The sequence below is a fragment of the Indicator indicator genome, chromosome 29 (genome assembly GCF_027791375.1).
Source record: "Indicator indicator isolate 239-I01 chromosome 29, UM_Iind_1.1, whole genome shotgun sequence".
NCBI classification, from domain to species: domain Eukaryota; kingdom Metazoa; phylum Chordata; class Aves; order Piciformes; family Indicatoridae; genus Indicator; species Indicator indicator.
Genome location: NC_072038.1, coordinates 11870671 through 11884278, shown reverse-complemented (window position 1 = coordinate 11884278; position 13608 = coordinate 11870671). Strand labels below are relative to the sequence as shown.

The following is a 13608-nucleotide window of genomic DNA, read 5'->3' as shown; positions in this document are numbered from 1 at the left end:
AAATGGGATGACAATGGCATAGGTCTGCCTGCACAACAGCTGAATTCATCAAAATCCCACAACTTTTCTTCATCCTCAAGAATCTCTCAAAGTGCAGCACTGCCACACAGAGACAGAGGCAGGAAAGCACAGTATGGCTGGTAGGACTCTCACATGGGGGCACCCAGACCCAAAACAAACACAGGAAATCAAACGCCAGCCTAGCACTGCCTGCTGGGTTCGTTTCTGCTCACCTTTGATTTCCTGATGGTTTGATTCCCCACCACGGAAGCCACAGAATGGCTGGGTGCTGGTGTCAGTAACAGCAAGGGTAGGTGCTAGGGTGGAATTAACCCAGATAAATTCCATTCTGAAAAACAGGTGGGCAGCTGAGGTGCTTTAACCCCATCGACAGCCCAGATCAGCAACTTTTCTTGAGGTATCATTTCCCACTCAGTGCAGCAACAGCTAAATACCTAAGAAATACGAAGTATGGGGGTCAGGCTGTGGGCACTTTTGGAACACCCCCCCACTGCCCTAGAATAGGAACCCCTAGGTCCCTGATCCATGTGTGGGACTGGATTGTGCTGTATCTAGGCTGCTTTTGGTGCTCAGGCTTGGGTTCATGTTCCCAGAACCAGCTGCCCTGAAGCAGTTGCTATCCCACTGCCTGGTGAGGCAGAGCCCTGGGTAGTCAGTTCCTGCAGTGTCTGAACTTAACTACAGACTGCAGCCCCACTAGGAGTGCAGATATCAAAGGGTTTGGGTTCAAAGTTTGGCCTCTCCCTAAGCTAAGGGCAAGAGATGGCTGCAGAAGTGAAAAATAACAACACTTACATAAACACACACGAAAGCAGAAAAGAAAACCTCCTCTCAGAACTGTTTGTGCTGTCCTAGGAGCTCACCACTCCTTATTTACCAAGAAAAAAGGTCATATAGTAATGCCTTTTTTTTGAAAGCTTTGGTCCCTAGAGTGGCCTTGTGAGAGAAATCTTTTTCCATGAGCATGCTGAGGGGAGTGGCCAGACAGCTGTAGCCAGCTCCCAGCTCTGGTGCCATGCAGCAACCACATCATGCAAAACATTCACTGCAACGCATCAGGCAGCGCTGAGCTATCATCACTTGAGTCCTTTGGCACAAGCAGGGCTCCTGAAGAGACAAGCCACAGGTTCTTTCAGCCTCACATGAGTCCTATCTCAGAGCATGAATGGGATTTAAAAGGGAGATAGAAAAATGGTGAAATAAAACTGCCATCTGAAGAAGTATTTGTGCAAGATAAGTAAGTCTCACCAACTGCCTCATATTCCATTTTAAAGACTAGATCTCCTCTACTCTGCCCTGTTGAGGCCACATCTGGAATAATGTGTCCAGTTCTGGGCCCCTCAGCTCAAGAAGGACCTCAGGGAACTGCTTGAAAGAGTCCAGAGCAGAGCCACAGAGCTGCTGCAGGCAGTGGAACAACTCCCTATGAGGACAGGAGGAGGGAGCTGGGGCTTGGAGCTTGGAGCCTTCATTGCTGGGGATAAAGATGTGCAGGGCTGGAGCCAGGCTCTGCTCAGGGACGTCCCAGGACAGCACAAGGGGCACTGGGGGCAAGCTGGAGCAGAGGAAGTGCTAAGGGAACAGAAGGGAAAAATTTGTCCCTGTGAGGGTGCTGAGCCCTGGAGCAGGCTGCCCAGAGAGGTTGTGGAGTCTCCATCTCTGGAGACTTTGCAACCCCACCTGGATGTATCCCTGGGTGACCTGCTCTGGGTGATCCTGCTGTGGCAGGGGGGTTGGACTGGATGATCTCTGGAGGTCCCTCCCAACCCCTAACATTCTGTGATTTTTGAGGTCCTCAGCTGGCTGAGCAGCATAGCTTCACAGAATTCAGCTTGGCTCAGCCAAGGATCTACTCATAAGGGTTCAGACAAAGAACATAAAGAAGCCAAAATATTTAATATATATTGTATAAATATTAATAATCAAAGGTCATAACAAAAATAAACCAAAATAACTGGAACATCTGCCTGTCAGTTTCAGTGGGGAGGTGAGAGCAGGTCCTGTATGAGCAGAGAGTTCTCCCCATCAGTGACATGACCCTGGAAAGAGGATACAGGTCAAGTTCTGGCACCAGATTTACATGCTAGGAAAAGGGTTGCAAGATGCTACCTTGCCCTCTCTCCAAAAGCTTTTTGGCCTGTGCAAGGATGATGCTCAGCCTGTATGTCCAGACCAGAGTCAGCCAGAAATCCTCATGCTCTGCTTGGAAATCAATTGACTGGAACTGGAAGGGACAGCCGACATAAGTGGACTCTTTGTCACAGAGCTCAGGCCCTTGGCAGGGGAGCTAGGAAGAGCTGAATTTTGCCAGCCTTGCACAGAGGTTACCACCTCAAACAGGCTCTTTGCCACTCAGTAGGTCTGATGACATCCCATAGCTCACACCTGATGTGAGCTATTCTGAAGTCTCAGTGTTCTGCAGGAAAAAAACTCACTAGAAGAATAGAGCCATAACGAAAGCAGGTTTACAGCTCCAGGGAGAAAACTTGCCTGAGCCACTTACACCTTGATGACCTGAGTGCTGTGTCTGTGCCAGCCTCACACACAGTGTCAGTGCTGGTGACATTCAGCAGGAGCCCAAGTAAGGTGTGAGCTGTGTCCCTGCCACTGGATTCCTCCTCCCTTAGGGGCTCAGTGACAGTTTTCTGTCCCCTTCCACCCCAGTCCCCACTATGCTGGAGACTGCCGCCACCTCCTCTTTGCTGACCCCAGCGTCAGGCTGGCTGGACCTCGGTGGGTGCATGCCTGTGTCAAACACCTACAAACCAGCTGCAGAGCGTTTGGGGCTTGGCTGGGCGAAGGGCGCACAGACTCGCAAAGCCCTTTGAGACCATTGAGTCCAACCATTATTAAACTCGACCATGGCTGGTCTTAAACCACGTCCCTCAGCACCGCATCTCTGCGGCTTTTAAACACCTCCAGGGACGGGGATTCAACCACCTCCCTGGGCAGCCTCTCCCGGTGTTTGAGAAGCCTTTCAGGGCAGAAATTTCTTCTGATGTCCAACCTCAACCTCCCCTACTGCAGCCAGAGGTTTCCTTTGCTCCTGTCACTTGTTTCTTGGGGAAGGCACCGACCCGCCTGGCTCTGCACCGCAACGCCCCCAGCGCCCCCGCTCCCTGCACCGGGCCGAGCCGGCCCCTGCCCCCCGGCCCCGTCATGGCGGCGGTCCCGCAGCGCGGCGGGGGCCGGGCGGGGAGGGGCGGCGGCGGCGGCCATTGGCTGGGCCCGGTGCGGCCGCCAGTGCCCCACGCCCGACCGCCGCCGATGGAGCTGCCGGGGACGATGGAGCCGCTGCCGCCGCGGAGCTTCTCCGAGCAGCAGTTCCAGGCCGCATGCCGGGAGCTGGACCAGCCGGCGCCGGGGCGGCCCTGGCAGCTCCTGGTGGAGAGCATGGGAGTGCGGATTTACCGGCTGTACGACGAGGTGGGCGGGCGGCGGCGGCGGCGGCCAGCTCCGCCGCACCGGGGGGCGGCCGTACCTCCGGCCCTCCCCGCCCGGGGCTGAGCCGGAGCAGCGAGGCGGGGCGCGGACGGAGCGCTCCGGGGCTGCGGGAGGAAGGGGGACGGTCGCACGTCCCGGTCCGGAGCCGCCGGTTCCCCGCACGGCTCAGGCTGAGGTCCGGTGCCCGCCCGGGCTCGGTTTCTGCGGGCTCGCAGAAAGCAGCTTTGAGGGTAATGCCATTAACTGCGGCTGGGGAAAGCGGCTCTGCTGTGAGCACCGCGACGCCAGCCTGCGGGAAGGGAAGGAGATACAGTTGGGGATGGCCCTGCTCGCTGCGGGGAGTGGAATAGGTGAGCTCTAGAGGTCCCTTCCAGCCAGGGCGTTCTGTGATGCTATGAAATGGCTTCTCCTCTGCTCAGCGGCCCTGCTGTATAAAGGCACAGGATGGAGAAGCCTCTGCTGCTTTCCAGCCAACTTCAGCCGATCCAAAAGCAGCAAAGGCTGCAGAACGGCTGGGCTCATGCTGGGAACCGGTTGAGAGCCTAATGAAAAGCAGAATCCCGTGTCCTAAGTCAGGAGATGAGGTCGTGCAACACTTGCACCCTGAATTTAGTGATTTCTGGATTATGTGACAGTAAATGACATGGTTACAGGTCTGTTTTAACCTGTGGTGGAGCAAGAGTGCCTTAAAGACCTGTATTGTATGAGTATCTTCTGCTAATCCTTGATTAAAAGTATTACAGATGCTTCCAGCTGCCTCTTGGCTGGAACATGAAAGCTTTTGAAACAAGCAATGCAGTGTAATGGTTTGAGATCCTAAAGCTGTTCTTCTGGGAGCTTGTAACTGTGACATGGCCTTGATAAGGTACAAAGGACACAATGACTTGCAGAGCCTTGGAGACAAGCTCTGATAGCTTAAATGAGAAAATTGCAGCATGGCTTTCTTCTCTGAGAGGAAGCAGAAGGACACCAAGAGCAGTGAGTGTGCTGCTGAACTGCAGAATTAAGGTTTGGTGTGGGCTTTGGTTTGCTCCCTCTCAAGGTGCGGTTGCAATCCAAGTCCAGGAGAAGAACACAAAAACAACTTCTCTTCAGTGGAAGAGCAGCCCCATGACATGAGGAAGTAAGGGCTTCCTTTCTGAGTCACTGCAAGAGTGAAGAGATTGTGCTTTGTTGTTCTCCTGCCTTGTGCCACACCTAACGTAAATACACACACGTGCACGATAATCCACATAGCACTTCTGACTACTGCCCTGCAATCAGTGTTTGAGCTCAAGCAACCATGTGGGTGGCACCAGTGTTGTGCTTTGGCATATGCTGTTTGGGTCTCATCTCAATCTCAGGTGTGATATTTTCCAGATTAGTTTTTTTCTCGTGCAGATAAACCCCAAAGGTGTTGTGAGGGCATGGAGCTGAACAGTCCAGCTTTGAAGCGAGTGATTCAGGGAAACTACAGTGAAGATGAGTGGCTTAAGCCCTTGGGCCCACTATTCTCTTCTGGTACATCCAATCTTCATCTTCTAGGGTTGACTTGAGGAAGGCAGGAGAAGAAGAAAGATCAGCCATTCACTAACAGAATCCTTCCCTCCCTTTCCTAGGGGATGCTTGGATTTGGCTCCTACATTGTATATTCAAAATACTCTCATTGTTTTAGTTTAGTCCTGAACTGGTGATGACAATTGTACAAACACTCTATAGGCACAGATGGAGTTTCCATATGCTGAGTGCAGACAGCTTTCAGAAGGAAAACAGCTGATAAATATTCAAGGCAGATATAATAATCTGTTGTATATAACCATGAAGATTGTGAAGCTTTCCTTGTATCACAGCCTGAAGCATGAGCAGACCTAAAACTTGCTGGAAAGTTTATTCCAGATCATGCAGAATCATAGAATCAAGAAGGCTGGAAGAGACCTCAAAGATCATCGAGTCCAACCTGTCACCCTAAACCTCATGACTATCTAAACCATGGCACCAAGTGCCACGTCCAATCCCCTCTTGAACACCTCCAGGGATGGTGACTCCACCACCTCCCTGGGCAGCCCATTCCAATGGCCAACCACTCTCTCTGTGAAGAACTTTCTCCTCACCTCCAGCCTAAACCTCCATTGGCGCAGCTTGAGACTGTGTCCTCTTGTTCTGGTGCTGGTTGCCTGGGAGAAGAGACCAAACCCCCTCCTGGCTACAACCTCCCTTCAGGTAGCTGTAGACAGCAATGAGGTCACCCCTGAGCCTCCTCTTCTCCAGACTAAACAGTCCCAGCTCCCTCAGCCTCTCCTCATAGGGCTTGTGCTCAAGGCCTCTCCCCAGCCTCGTTGCCCTTCTCTGGACATGCTCCAGCAATTCAACATCTTTCCTTGGTAACCTCCTGGAAGTGGCTGAGTTGCTTAATAAACACATTGCATAGGGGCTGGAAACTTTGCCACAAGGCTTTCATGCTTCTGGGAAGCTTCAGTGTGGGCAGGATTTAGTCCATACTGACCACTGGAGATGAAAAGAGGTTGGGGGGTGTGTGTGAGTGTGAAGAAACATGCTCTCTTTGGAACTACTTATGAAGTAAAAGGGGACTGGTGTAAGGGAAGGAACAGCCATTGTGTGGGGCAGGACAGCCTGTCTGGGTTGAAACTTTCATGTCTAGATCAAAAAGTCGAGAGGTTAAAGCCTGAATCTGACGTTGTTTTTTGAACACTTGGCTTTCACAACTCCTGAGCACATTTGTAGTATGTGCCCCACCTAACTTCCTTCAGCTGCTCTCCCTGCTGCAGAGTACTTCCCTTTCCTGTGTGACTTTTCCTCTCCCCGTTCTGTTTCCACAGCAATCAGGACTTTATGAGTATAAAATCTTTGGTGGTCTTGCTGACTGCCCCCCAGAGCTGTGTGTGGATGTCTATATGGACCTAGATTTCAGAAAGCAATGGGATCAGTATGTTAAAGGTAAGCTCATCTGGGCAGTTTCAGAGCAGATTTGACCTCCACAATGACTCTTCTCATTAAAACTTTCTTCAAAGGTATTTTAAAGTTGCATCCAAAGACTTCAGGCCAGGCTGAAGTACCTTTTGGGATAAGGTTGAACTCTGAGGATATGCAAACACTGACAGGGAGAGCTCATCTTGGCTTGCCTTGGGAATCTTGGCTTTTCTTTGGTTAAAGGATATGGGTAAAAACTGACTGCTAGAGCAGCAAATGCAGCTGTGCCTGTGATGAACAAACCAACCCTGTGGTGTGTTGTGGTAAGGTAATGCAAAGTGGGAGCTGGTGACAAAGCATTCTGCTTTGTGCTGGAGCTGTCCTCTAGCATTGGCAGACTTCCAAATGCAGGTGGGACACGACTGACCAGCAGAGATGCAAAGGTAGATGTGCTGGTAGCTCACAGCTGTGTTGGTGTCTTTAAAAGAGAGTCTAAATCCCTTTGAAAAAGGAGAGCTCTGCAGTTAGAGATGGAAGTAAGGCTACTAACCCAATGCTCCACTGACCTCTGCTGGAGAGCAGCCTGCGGGTGTTTACTACCGCCGGATTTGTGCATCCTGTGCTGCTCCAGCCTGGAGGAGAAGCTGTTTTTCTGGGTTAGGGATGCCTTACAGAGCGTACCAACAGAGGATGTTGTACAGGGGAAGAATGTCTGGTGTGTGGCACTCTCCTTGCCTCAGCAGTGAGATGATCAGTCTGGTGTAGCCTCATGCTCCAAACCACTGCAGGTGGTGTGGCAGGCTCTGAAGGCACTGAGAGGCACTGCCTCTGAAGGAATTCTACAACTCAGGCAGGAGTCTGCTGTAAAGGAGGAAAAGAGCACTCTGACTGTTAATGTGACCTACACCCTTTTGAACTGCCTCCATACAAGGACCAGCCCCAAGGCAGACAGGAATTTCCCCTGGCTCAGCCCTGTGGCTTGTCAGGTCCTTTGCCCTGACCTGGCTGTTATTGCCTCAAGGGAAGAAGCTGTGCAGCTCTTCAGACTCCTTTGTGCACTTTGATGTGAATTAGTTTTTCTCCTTCGTGCCACACTACTAAGTGAGTTGCTGCCATGCTTTAGGGACTATTCTTAGGTGTTTTTTTCCTATTTGGTTGCCTTCTGATTGAGTTTCCAGGCAGGCTGGAGGCAGTGTAATGAAGGCTCATAACTATTCAAGCTTCTTGTTCACCGTTACTGCTGTGGAACTCCTAATAGCTTTTCCAAACTCCATTAATCCCTCCTGTAAGACCTCTCCAGCTATTAGAAAGCAGTGCTCGTCCTAGTTCCATGTTAACTCAGGATCATTTACAAGGATAATGACATGCTTGTGAAAAAGCACTCTGTGCTTGTGGCTCAGGGCTGAGCACAGTGTGCACAGGCGAGGGAAAAGCTTGGGGATGGAAAAGCTTTGCATGAGCTAACTGTTTGAAGAGGAATTTGCTTGCTTCTGCCCTGATTTATTCTGGTTTTGTGTTTTGGGGGTTTTGTTTGGTTTTGGAGTTGTTTGGTTTGGTGGTTTGGTTTTTTTTCATCAATGAATTGAACATCAGCAAAAGCCCAGGCCACCTATTTTTGTGTTTGGTTCTTGACAATCCCTGCTGCAGAGCATTTTAATGCCTTCTGCTGCTACAACTTTACCTTACACAGAAGTTTTGACACAAGGATCGGATGTGAAATGTGCTGCTGTTAGAAATCCAAGCAGTTCTTGATGCCATGTATCATCCTCTTGCAGCAGAAACGAAACCTCTCCAACAATCTTCTTTTTTTTTCCAACTAGAACTGTACGAGAAAACATACGATGGAGAAAAAGTAATCTACTGGGAGGTGAAGTTTCCCTTCCCTCTCTCCAACAGAGATGTATCCTTCCAAGTGGTTTTGTGCCTCCAGTGGTTTTGGTCACCTGGTCATCCAGGGATGCTCTGCTGCACTTGATCTAAGATCTTTGCAGGCCACATGGATATGTATGGCCTGAAGAGGAGTATGGGTGCCTCTTCCTACGCAGCACTAAAGCTCACAGAGCTGAGTTATTGCTCACTGGGATTGAATCCTGCAGAATCATGAGTGAAGGGGCTGGCATTTGTGATGGAATTCACTTGTCAATTCATCATCTGCCAAGCTGGCAGTGTTTTGACATCCCTCCTCAACTTGGCTCCCAGTACGTCTATATTCGTGAGTGCCGGGAGATGGCTGTGGATGGGCGGAAGATCTGGGTGGTGTTAGCTCAGAGTGTGTCTGTTCCTCAGTGCCCTGCAAAGCCTGGCATCATCAGAGTGAGCAGCTATAAACAAAGCCTGGTGATTGAAAGTGATGGCAAGGCTGGCTCTAAAGGTAAGAGGTGAAGAAAGTGTGGTCACAAGTCGTGTAGCCAAAGGGGTGAGGAAGTGTGTGGGCAGGATGCTGGAAATCTGAAGGTAAAAGCAGGTCCTGTGGAGTGGATTTGCTGAGCACCAGGAATACTTTAAAATGAATGAAAGTTTTGGAAGTGGCCAGTGCAGTGTTCTAGTTAAGGGTCTTTTAATTAACAGCTGAGAGCAGACTCCTGACCACTTCATTCTGCACCCCCATTCCACTCCCTGCTCCGCCAGCCTGCACTTTTCCTGCTAGCCAGGCTGGTTGGGTTGAGTCTGGTGCGGGCTGCAGTCTGGTGGAAGTCTCAGGTTGGACACATTTGTAGAGATTGCCTAGAGACTGACTCCTGTCTGAGGTCAGTCCTTTCAAGACAACTTTGTTTTATAAGACAGGCTGCCTAAAATGCTTTGCAGTGGTCTAATATTGTGGTGCTCTCAGTTTCCCAGAGGCTAACTGGGAATGGCTGTGCTTGCTTCACATCCCACTTCAGTACAAGTTGGCTTTGTGTGAAGAATTTAGAGCAGAATTGCAGTGCTTGGTGGTCAGTCATGCACACCAGCAGCTCCTGTCTCCTGCTGCTAGGCTTAATGCTGAGAATGTGGCTGGAGGACTCTCTGCTAACTTCCCTCTCCTCTCTAGTGTATATGTACTACTTTGATAATCCGGGTGGGATGATTCCATCATGGCTGGTCAACTGGGCTGCTAAGGTGAGTAAAGGTTGGCAGTAAAATTGTCTTTGGCTGATGTGTTTCAAGCAGTGTGTTCACTGCACCCACGCCTGTCTTCTGTACACTGGGTACAATGATTTCATTCTCCACTCCCTTTCTAGCTCTGATGCAGCCCCAGTTGTAGACTTGCTGTTGTCTGCTCTGGAAAATTGTCTGCATCTGGGATATTGTGTCCAGTTCTGTGCCCCTCAGCTCAAGAAGGACTTCAGGGAACTGCTTGAGAGAGTCCAGCCCAGAGCCACAGAGCTGCTGCAGGTGGTGGAACATCTCCTGTGAGGCCAGGCTGAGGGAGCTGGGGCTTGGAGCTGGGAGCAGAGCAGCCTGAGGGCTGCCCTCATGGCTGGGGATAAAGATGTGCAGGGCTGGAGCCAGGCTCTGCTCAGGGATGTCCAAGGACAGCACAAGGGGCACTGGGGGCAAGCTGGAGCAGAGGAAGTGCCAGGGGAACAGAAGGGAAAAGTTTGTCCCTGTGAGGGTGCTGAGCCCTGGAGCAGGTTGCCCAGAGAGGTTGTGGAGTCTCCATCTCTGGAGACTTTGCAACCCCACCTGGATGTGTCCTGTGTGACCTGCCCTGGGTGACCCTGCTCTGGCAGGGGGCTTGGACTGGATGATCTCTGGAGGTCTCTTCCAACCCCTGACATTCTGTGATTTTTTTCTGTGCTCTCATGGCAGTTGTCTTTATTTTATTCCTGTTGAATTCCTTTGGTTAGTCAACCAGGCAGGTAAATTTGTACAACAAATCCATGTTCCAGAGCACATGTGAGCAGCTGTAGCACAGGAAAACTTCAGCAGTACAGCCTGATTGTGAAGGTCTAAAGGAATGGTCTGTCCTCTGACCTTAGAGCTATCCTGAATCCAAAGGCCTTGGTCTCCATAATGGTATTTCTCCTCTTGTTGGTGTCTTTTCTTGGTTGGATTATGCAAGACTGCCTTTCCCACTTCTCTCCTTACAGAGTGGTGTGCCTGCTTTCCTGAAGGATGTCCAGAAAGCTTGCCATAGTTACCCCAAGAGCACATAGCCTGGAGTTGATCTGAATTGCTTCCTTCTTAGAGCTCTGCACTTACAGAAGTGGCTGTTCATATATCACCCTGGATAAAACCTACCTCTAATATGGAAAGAATTGTATTTCACTTGGTTTATGCCTTGAATTTTATGAGATTGTTATTTCCATCTCCAACTGAAGAGCCAGCCACTGACAAGGCAACACCACCAGCAGCTGCACCCCTTTGGAAGCACTGAAGTTTAGCCTTGTCCCCCATGCTTTGCTTCTGCTGATTGTTATCTCTCAGCTGGAGGGGTTCTGCTGTTGAAATGTTAGATCCTGGAGCAAGAGACAATGATCTTGCTAGGAAAAATGTCTGATCTTGGACTCAAAATCATGCCTGGATCTGCTTTTGTGGCCTTGCAGGGTGGCTTCCTACTGAAATTGAGCAGTGGGACTTGCATTGCTTAGGAGGAAATACTTCTGCTACCCAAGATTTTAATTCTCAAACTGTCTGCCTACTGTGAACCTAAAAAATGCTAAAGGCATGGAGGTGAATTGCTAAAAGCCTGCAGAAGGATCTGGAATTCTGTGTTACTGAACTTCCTTGTGACAGCTTTAAGTGCAGATCTAAAAGGACTTGTGCCTGAAGCTTTGCATTCACATCTTAATACCCCTGTCTGAAAGGTAAAAACCATTAGCTGTGTCCTGCCAGAATAAAAACAAAGGAGGAGCTGGCTTCCGTGTCTGGTGTAAGGGGAGCAACTTGCATCTTCAGGGTCAGCCTTGTCTATAAAGCAGCTTGGACACGGCTTGAAACTGGAAAGGATTTCTAAGTGATGCCTGCACCTGAATGTGAATGAAGGGGATGTGAAACTTGGGCCTGTTTCTGTTGTCAAGTTTCATGCTGCTGTAAAGGAGGAAGCTGTCATTTTGGGTGGTAATCCACTACAAGCAGAACTGAGCAGCAGAGGAAATTTCCAGCACCTTTGGTAGTGGGGGAGGATGGAGTGGATGAAAGATGAGAGGGCCTTGGTCTCAGGGATTTGAATATTCTGCATTGCTCCTAAGGCTAATCCTGTAACTGAGCAATTCCTGTGATGGAGCAGCTTTGGCTTGTTGAAGAACTGGCTGAAGTGATTGCCTTTATACTTGGTGTAAATATTGGTTTCCGATAAATCATTATTTACCCATGCAGTGCTCTTAGTCTGTCTCTCAGTGGTTCAGAGTCACCATGCTGGGCAGGTCACAAGTGGGCTGCTCTGTTTTTAAAGACTTCAGAGAGAGTAACTTGGGTTCATGAGAACCAAGGAGGATTCCATGTCTTCTGGAAGTGGCTACCAGCTGGATTTAACTCCATTAAATGGGATCAGGTAGATGGGGTTAGGTGGACTGCTCAAGGAGGAGGCAGACAAGCAAACTAAACTGATGTAGATTGACATCAAGTTTAAAAAGGAGATGAGCTGAGGATGAATCTTCCTGGAGCAATGATGCAAACTGATTGATTTCCATTTCCTTCTGAGCCAAACTGACCTCCTTGCCACAGCACTACAAACCCCACCTGTGACTGTAAATCTGCCTTAAAGCTCAGAGCTTCAAGCTTGCTAGAGATGTAGTGAGCTCTGTGTGTGCACAGAGATGAGTGATGTACAGGTGAGGTTGGGGTTGGGTTTTTCCATCCTTTTCTTCTCCCACCCATCTGTACTTTTAACAAGATGAAAGCAGGAGGAAGGGGGAAAGCTTTTTTCTATTCAAAAGCTGATGATTGTGCCATTCTGGCTGTTTCTCATAGTGTGCATTTGTCTGCAGTGGGCTGAAGCACTGAGGCTGAGCAGTTCAGCAGCTGAATGGCTCCATTGTCCACCTTGCTGCAAACGTTGCTTGCTACAGACCCCACACTGAGTGTGGAGTACGTGGCCTTGGCTCACGTAGTCCCAGCTAAAACCATGGCACAGGCAGGTTCTTGTGCTCTACACAACTTCCCAGAGCAAAGCACATTTGATTGAACAGGAGCTGCTGAAAACAGCTTTTCACTTGCCAGCAGCTAACTGATGATAAGAGGAATGCAGTGTCAGAGCTTCTGTTAAATTTGGGTCCCCCTGGGCTTTCACAGTGGCATGAAGAAGCTGTGACACCAGGTTATGTCAGTGTGTAACTACACCTATCTCCTGTTAGTAGGGAAGAAAAAGAAGTCCCACTTGGAGGAGATGATCTCTAAGGTCCCTTCCAACCTAAGCCATTCTATGATTTGTGTCATTTGTGCTTTTGTCTACATGGAGGATTACAACAAAAGAGTGTTGCCATTTTCCAGTAAAGACACTGATAAAGCATCTCAGACCTTTATTCCTGGCTGGTTAAAGGCTGATCTTGTATAAATTCCACATGTGAGCTTTTGGGGATAGCTTGAACAGAAATGTCCCTGCTGTGACAGCTGTAAATCATTATGCATCAGGAGTTCTCTGGCACAGGGCTAAAAAAATGGATCCCCACCCCCCCTCCTCCTCTTCCCATGCTGGTTGTTAATTCTCCACCTGAAAGTTAGCTTTGTGTTTCCCCCAGCTTGGCTGGAAACAGAGCAGAAAGTTTTCTGTGAGAGTGACCTGTGGTAAACATAAGATTGGGTGCATAAAGGGAAAGAAGCATTCCTGGTAGATGATGATGGAGCCTCTCATCTCCTCTATCCCACCTCACTGACAGATGCTAATCCCTGCAGATTACAAGGTAGGTATCCCACTAGGGATTGACTGGGACTAGGGAAGAGTTCCCAGCAGCCAAACAGAACTAGGAAAGTGCTGTAGTTCTGGCAGTAAACAGGCTTCTGATCCGAAGTGTGATAATTAGGCTTTCCACAAGTGCTAATCAGCTTTGGATCTATTCTCAGGTAGAACCTCTGGGTGGAAATCAGCAGCTCTGCCCATCCCCTCCCTTTGCATGTTGTGCTGCTTTGGGGGCTGACTAGGCAGCCCCCTCCTGTTTCCATAAGGAGTGATGCTGCAACAAAGTGAATACAAACACATCCCAGTCGTTCAAATCCATTCTTTCCATGTCAGCTTTCCATAAAACTGTTGTATTTGAGTTGGAAGGGAAAGGAAAGGAAAGATTCTGAGTAGCCCAAAGTCAACAGAGTGAATGA

The 13608-nt window shown here is 49.5% G+C and overlaps 1 protein-coding gene across 2 annotated transcripts; it reads left to right on the top strand.

Annotated features, from left to right (window-relative positions):
* Positions 1–278: 278 nt before the first annotated feature.
* On the top strand, positions 279–10511 carry PCTP (phosphatidylcholine transfer protein). 2 transcript variants are annotated; one of them, XM_054393948.1, is made up of 7 exons: positions 279–292; positions 3330–3447; positions 6282–6399; positions 8193–8272; positions 8572–8743; positions 9404–9471; positions 10446–10511. In XM_054393948.1, exons 1-7 carry the CDS (start codon positions 279–281, stop codon positions 10509–10511), a joined length of 636 nt encoding a protein of 211 aa, XP_054249923.1. The 2 variants fall into 2 exon arrangements, with proteins under 2 accessions (XP_054249923.1, XP_054249922.1); XM_054393947.1 differs by lacking the exon at positions 279–292 and having other exon boundaries at positions 3307–3447.
* Positions 10512–13608: the final 3097 nt, after the last annotated feature.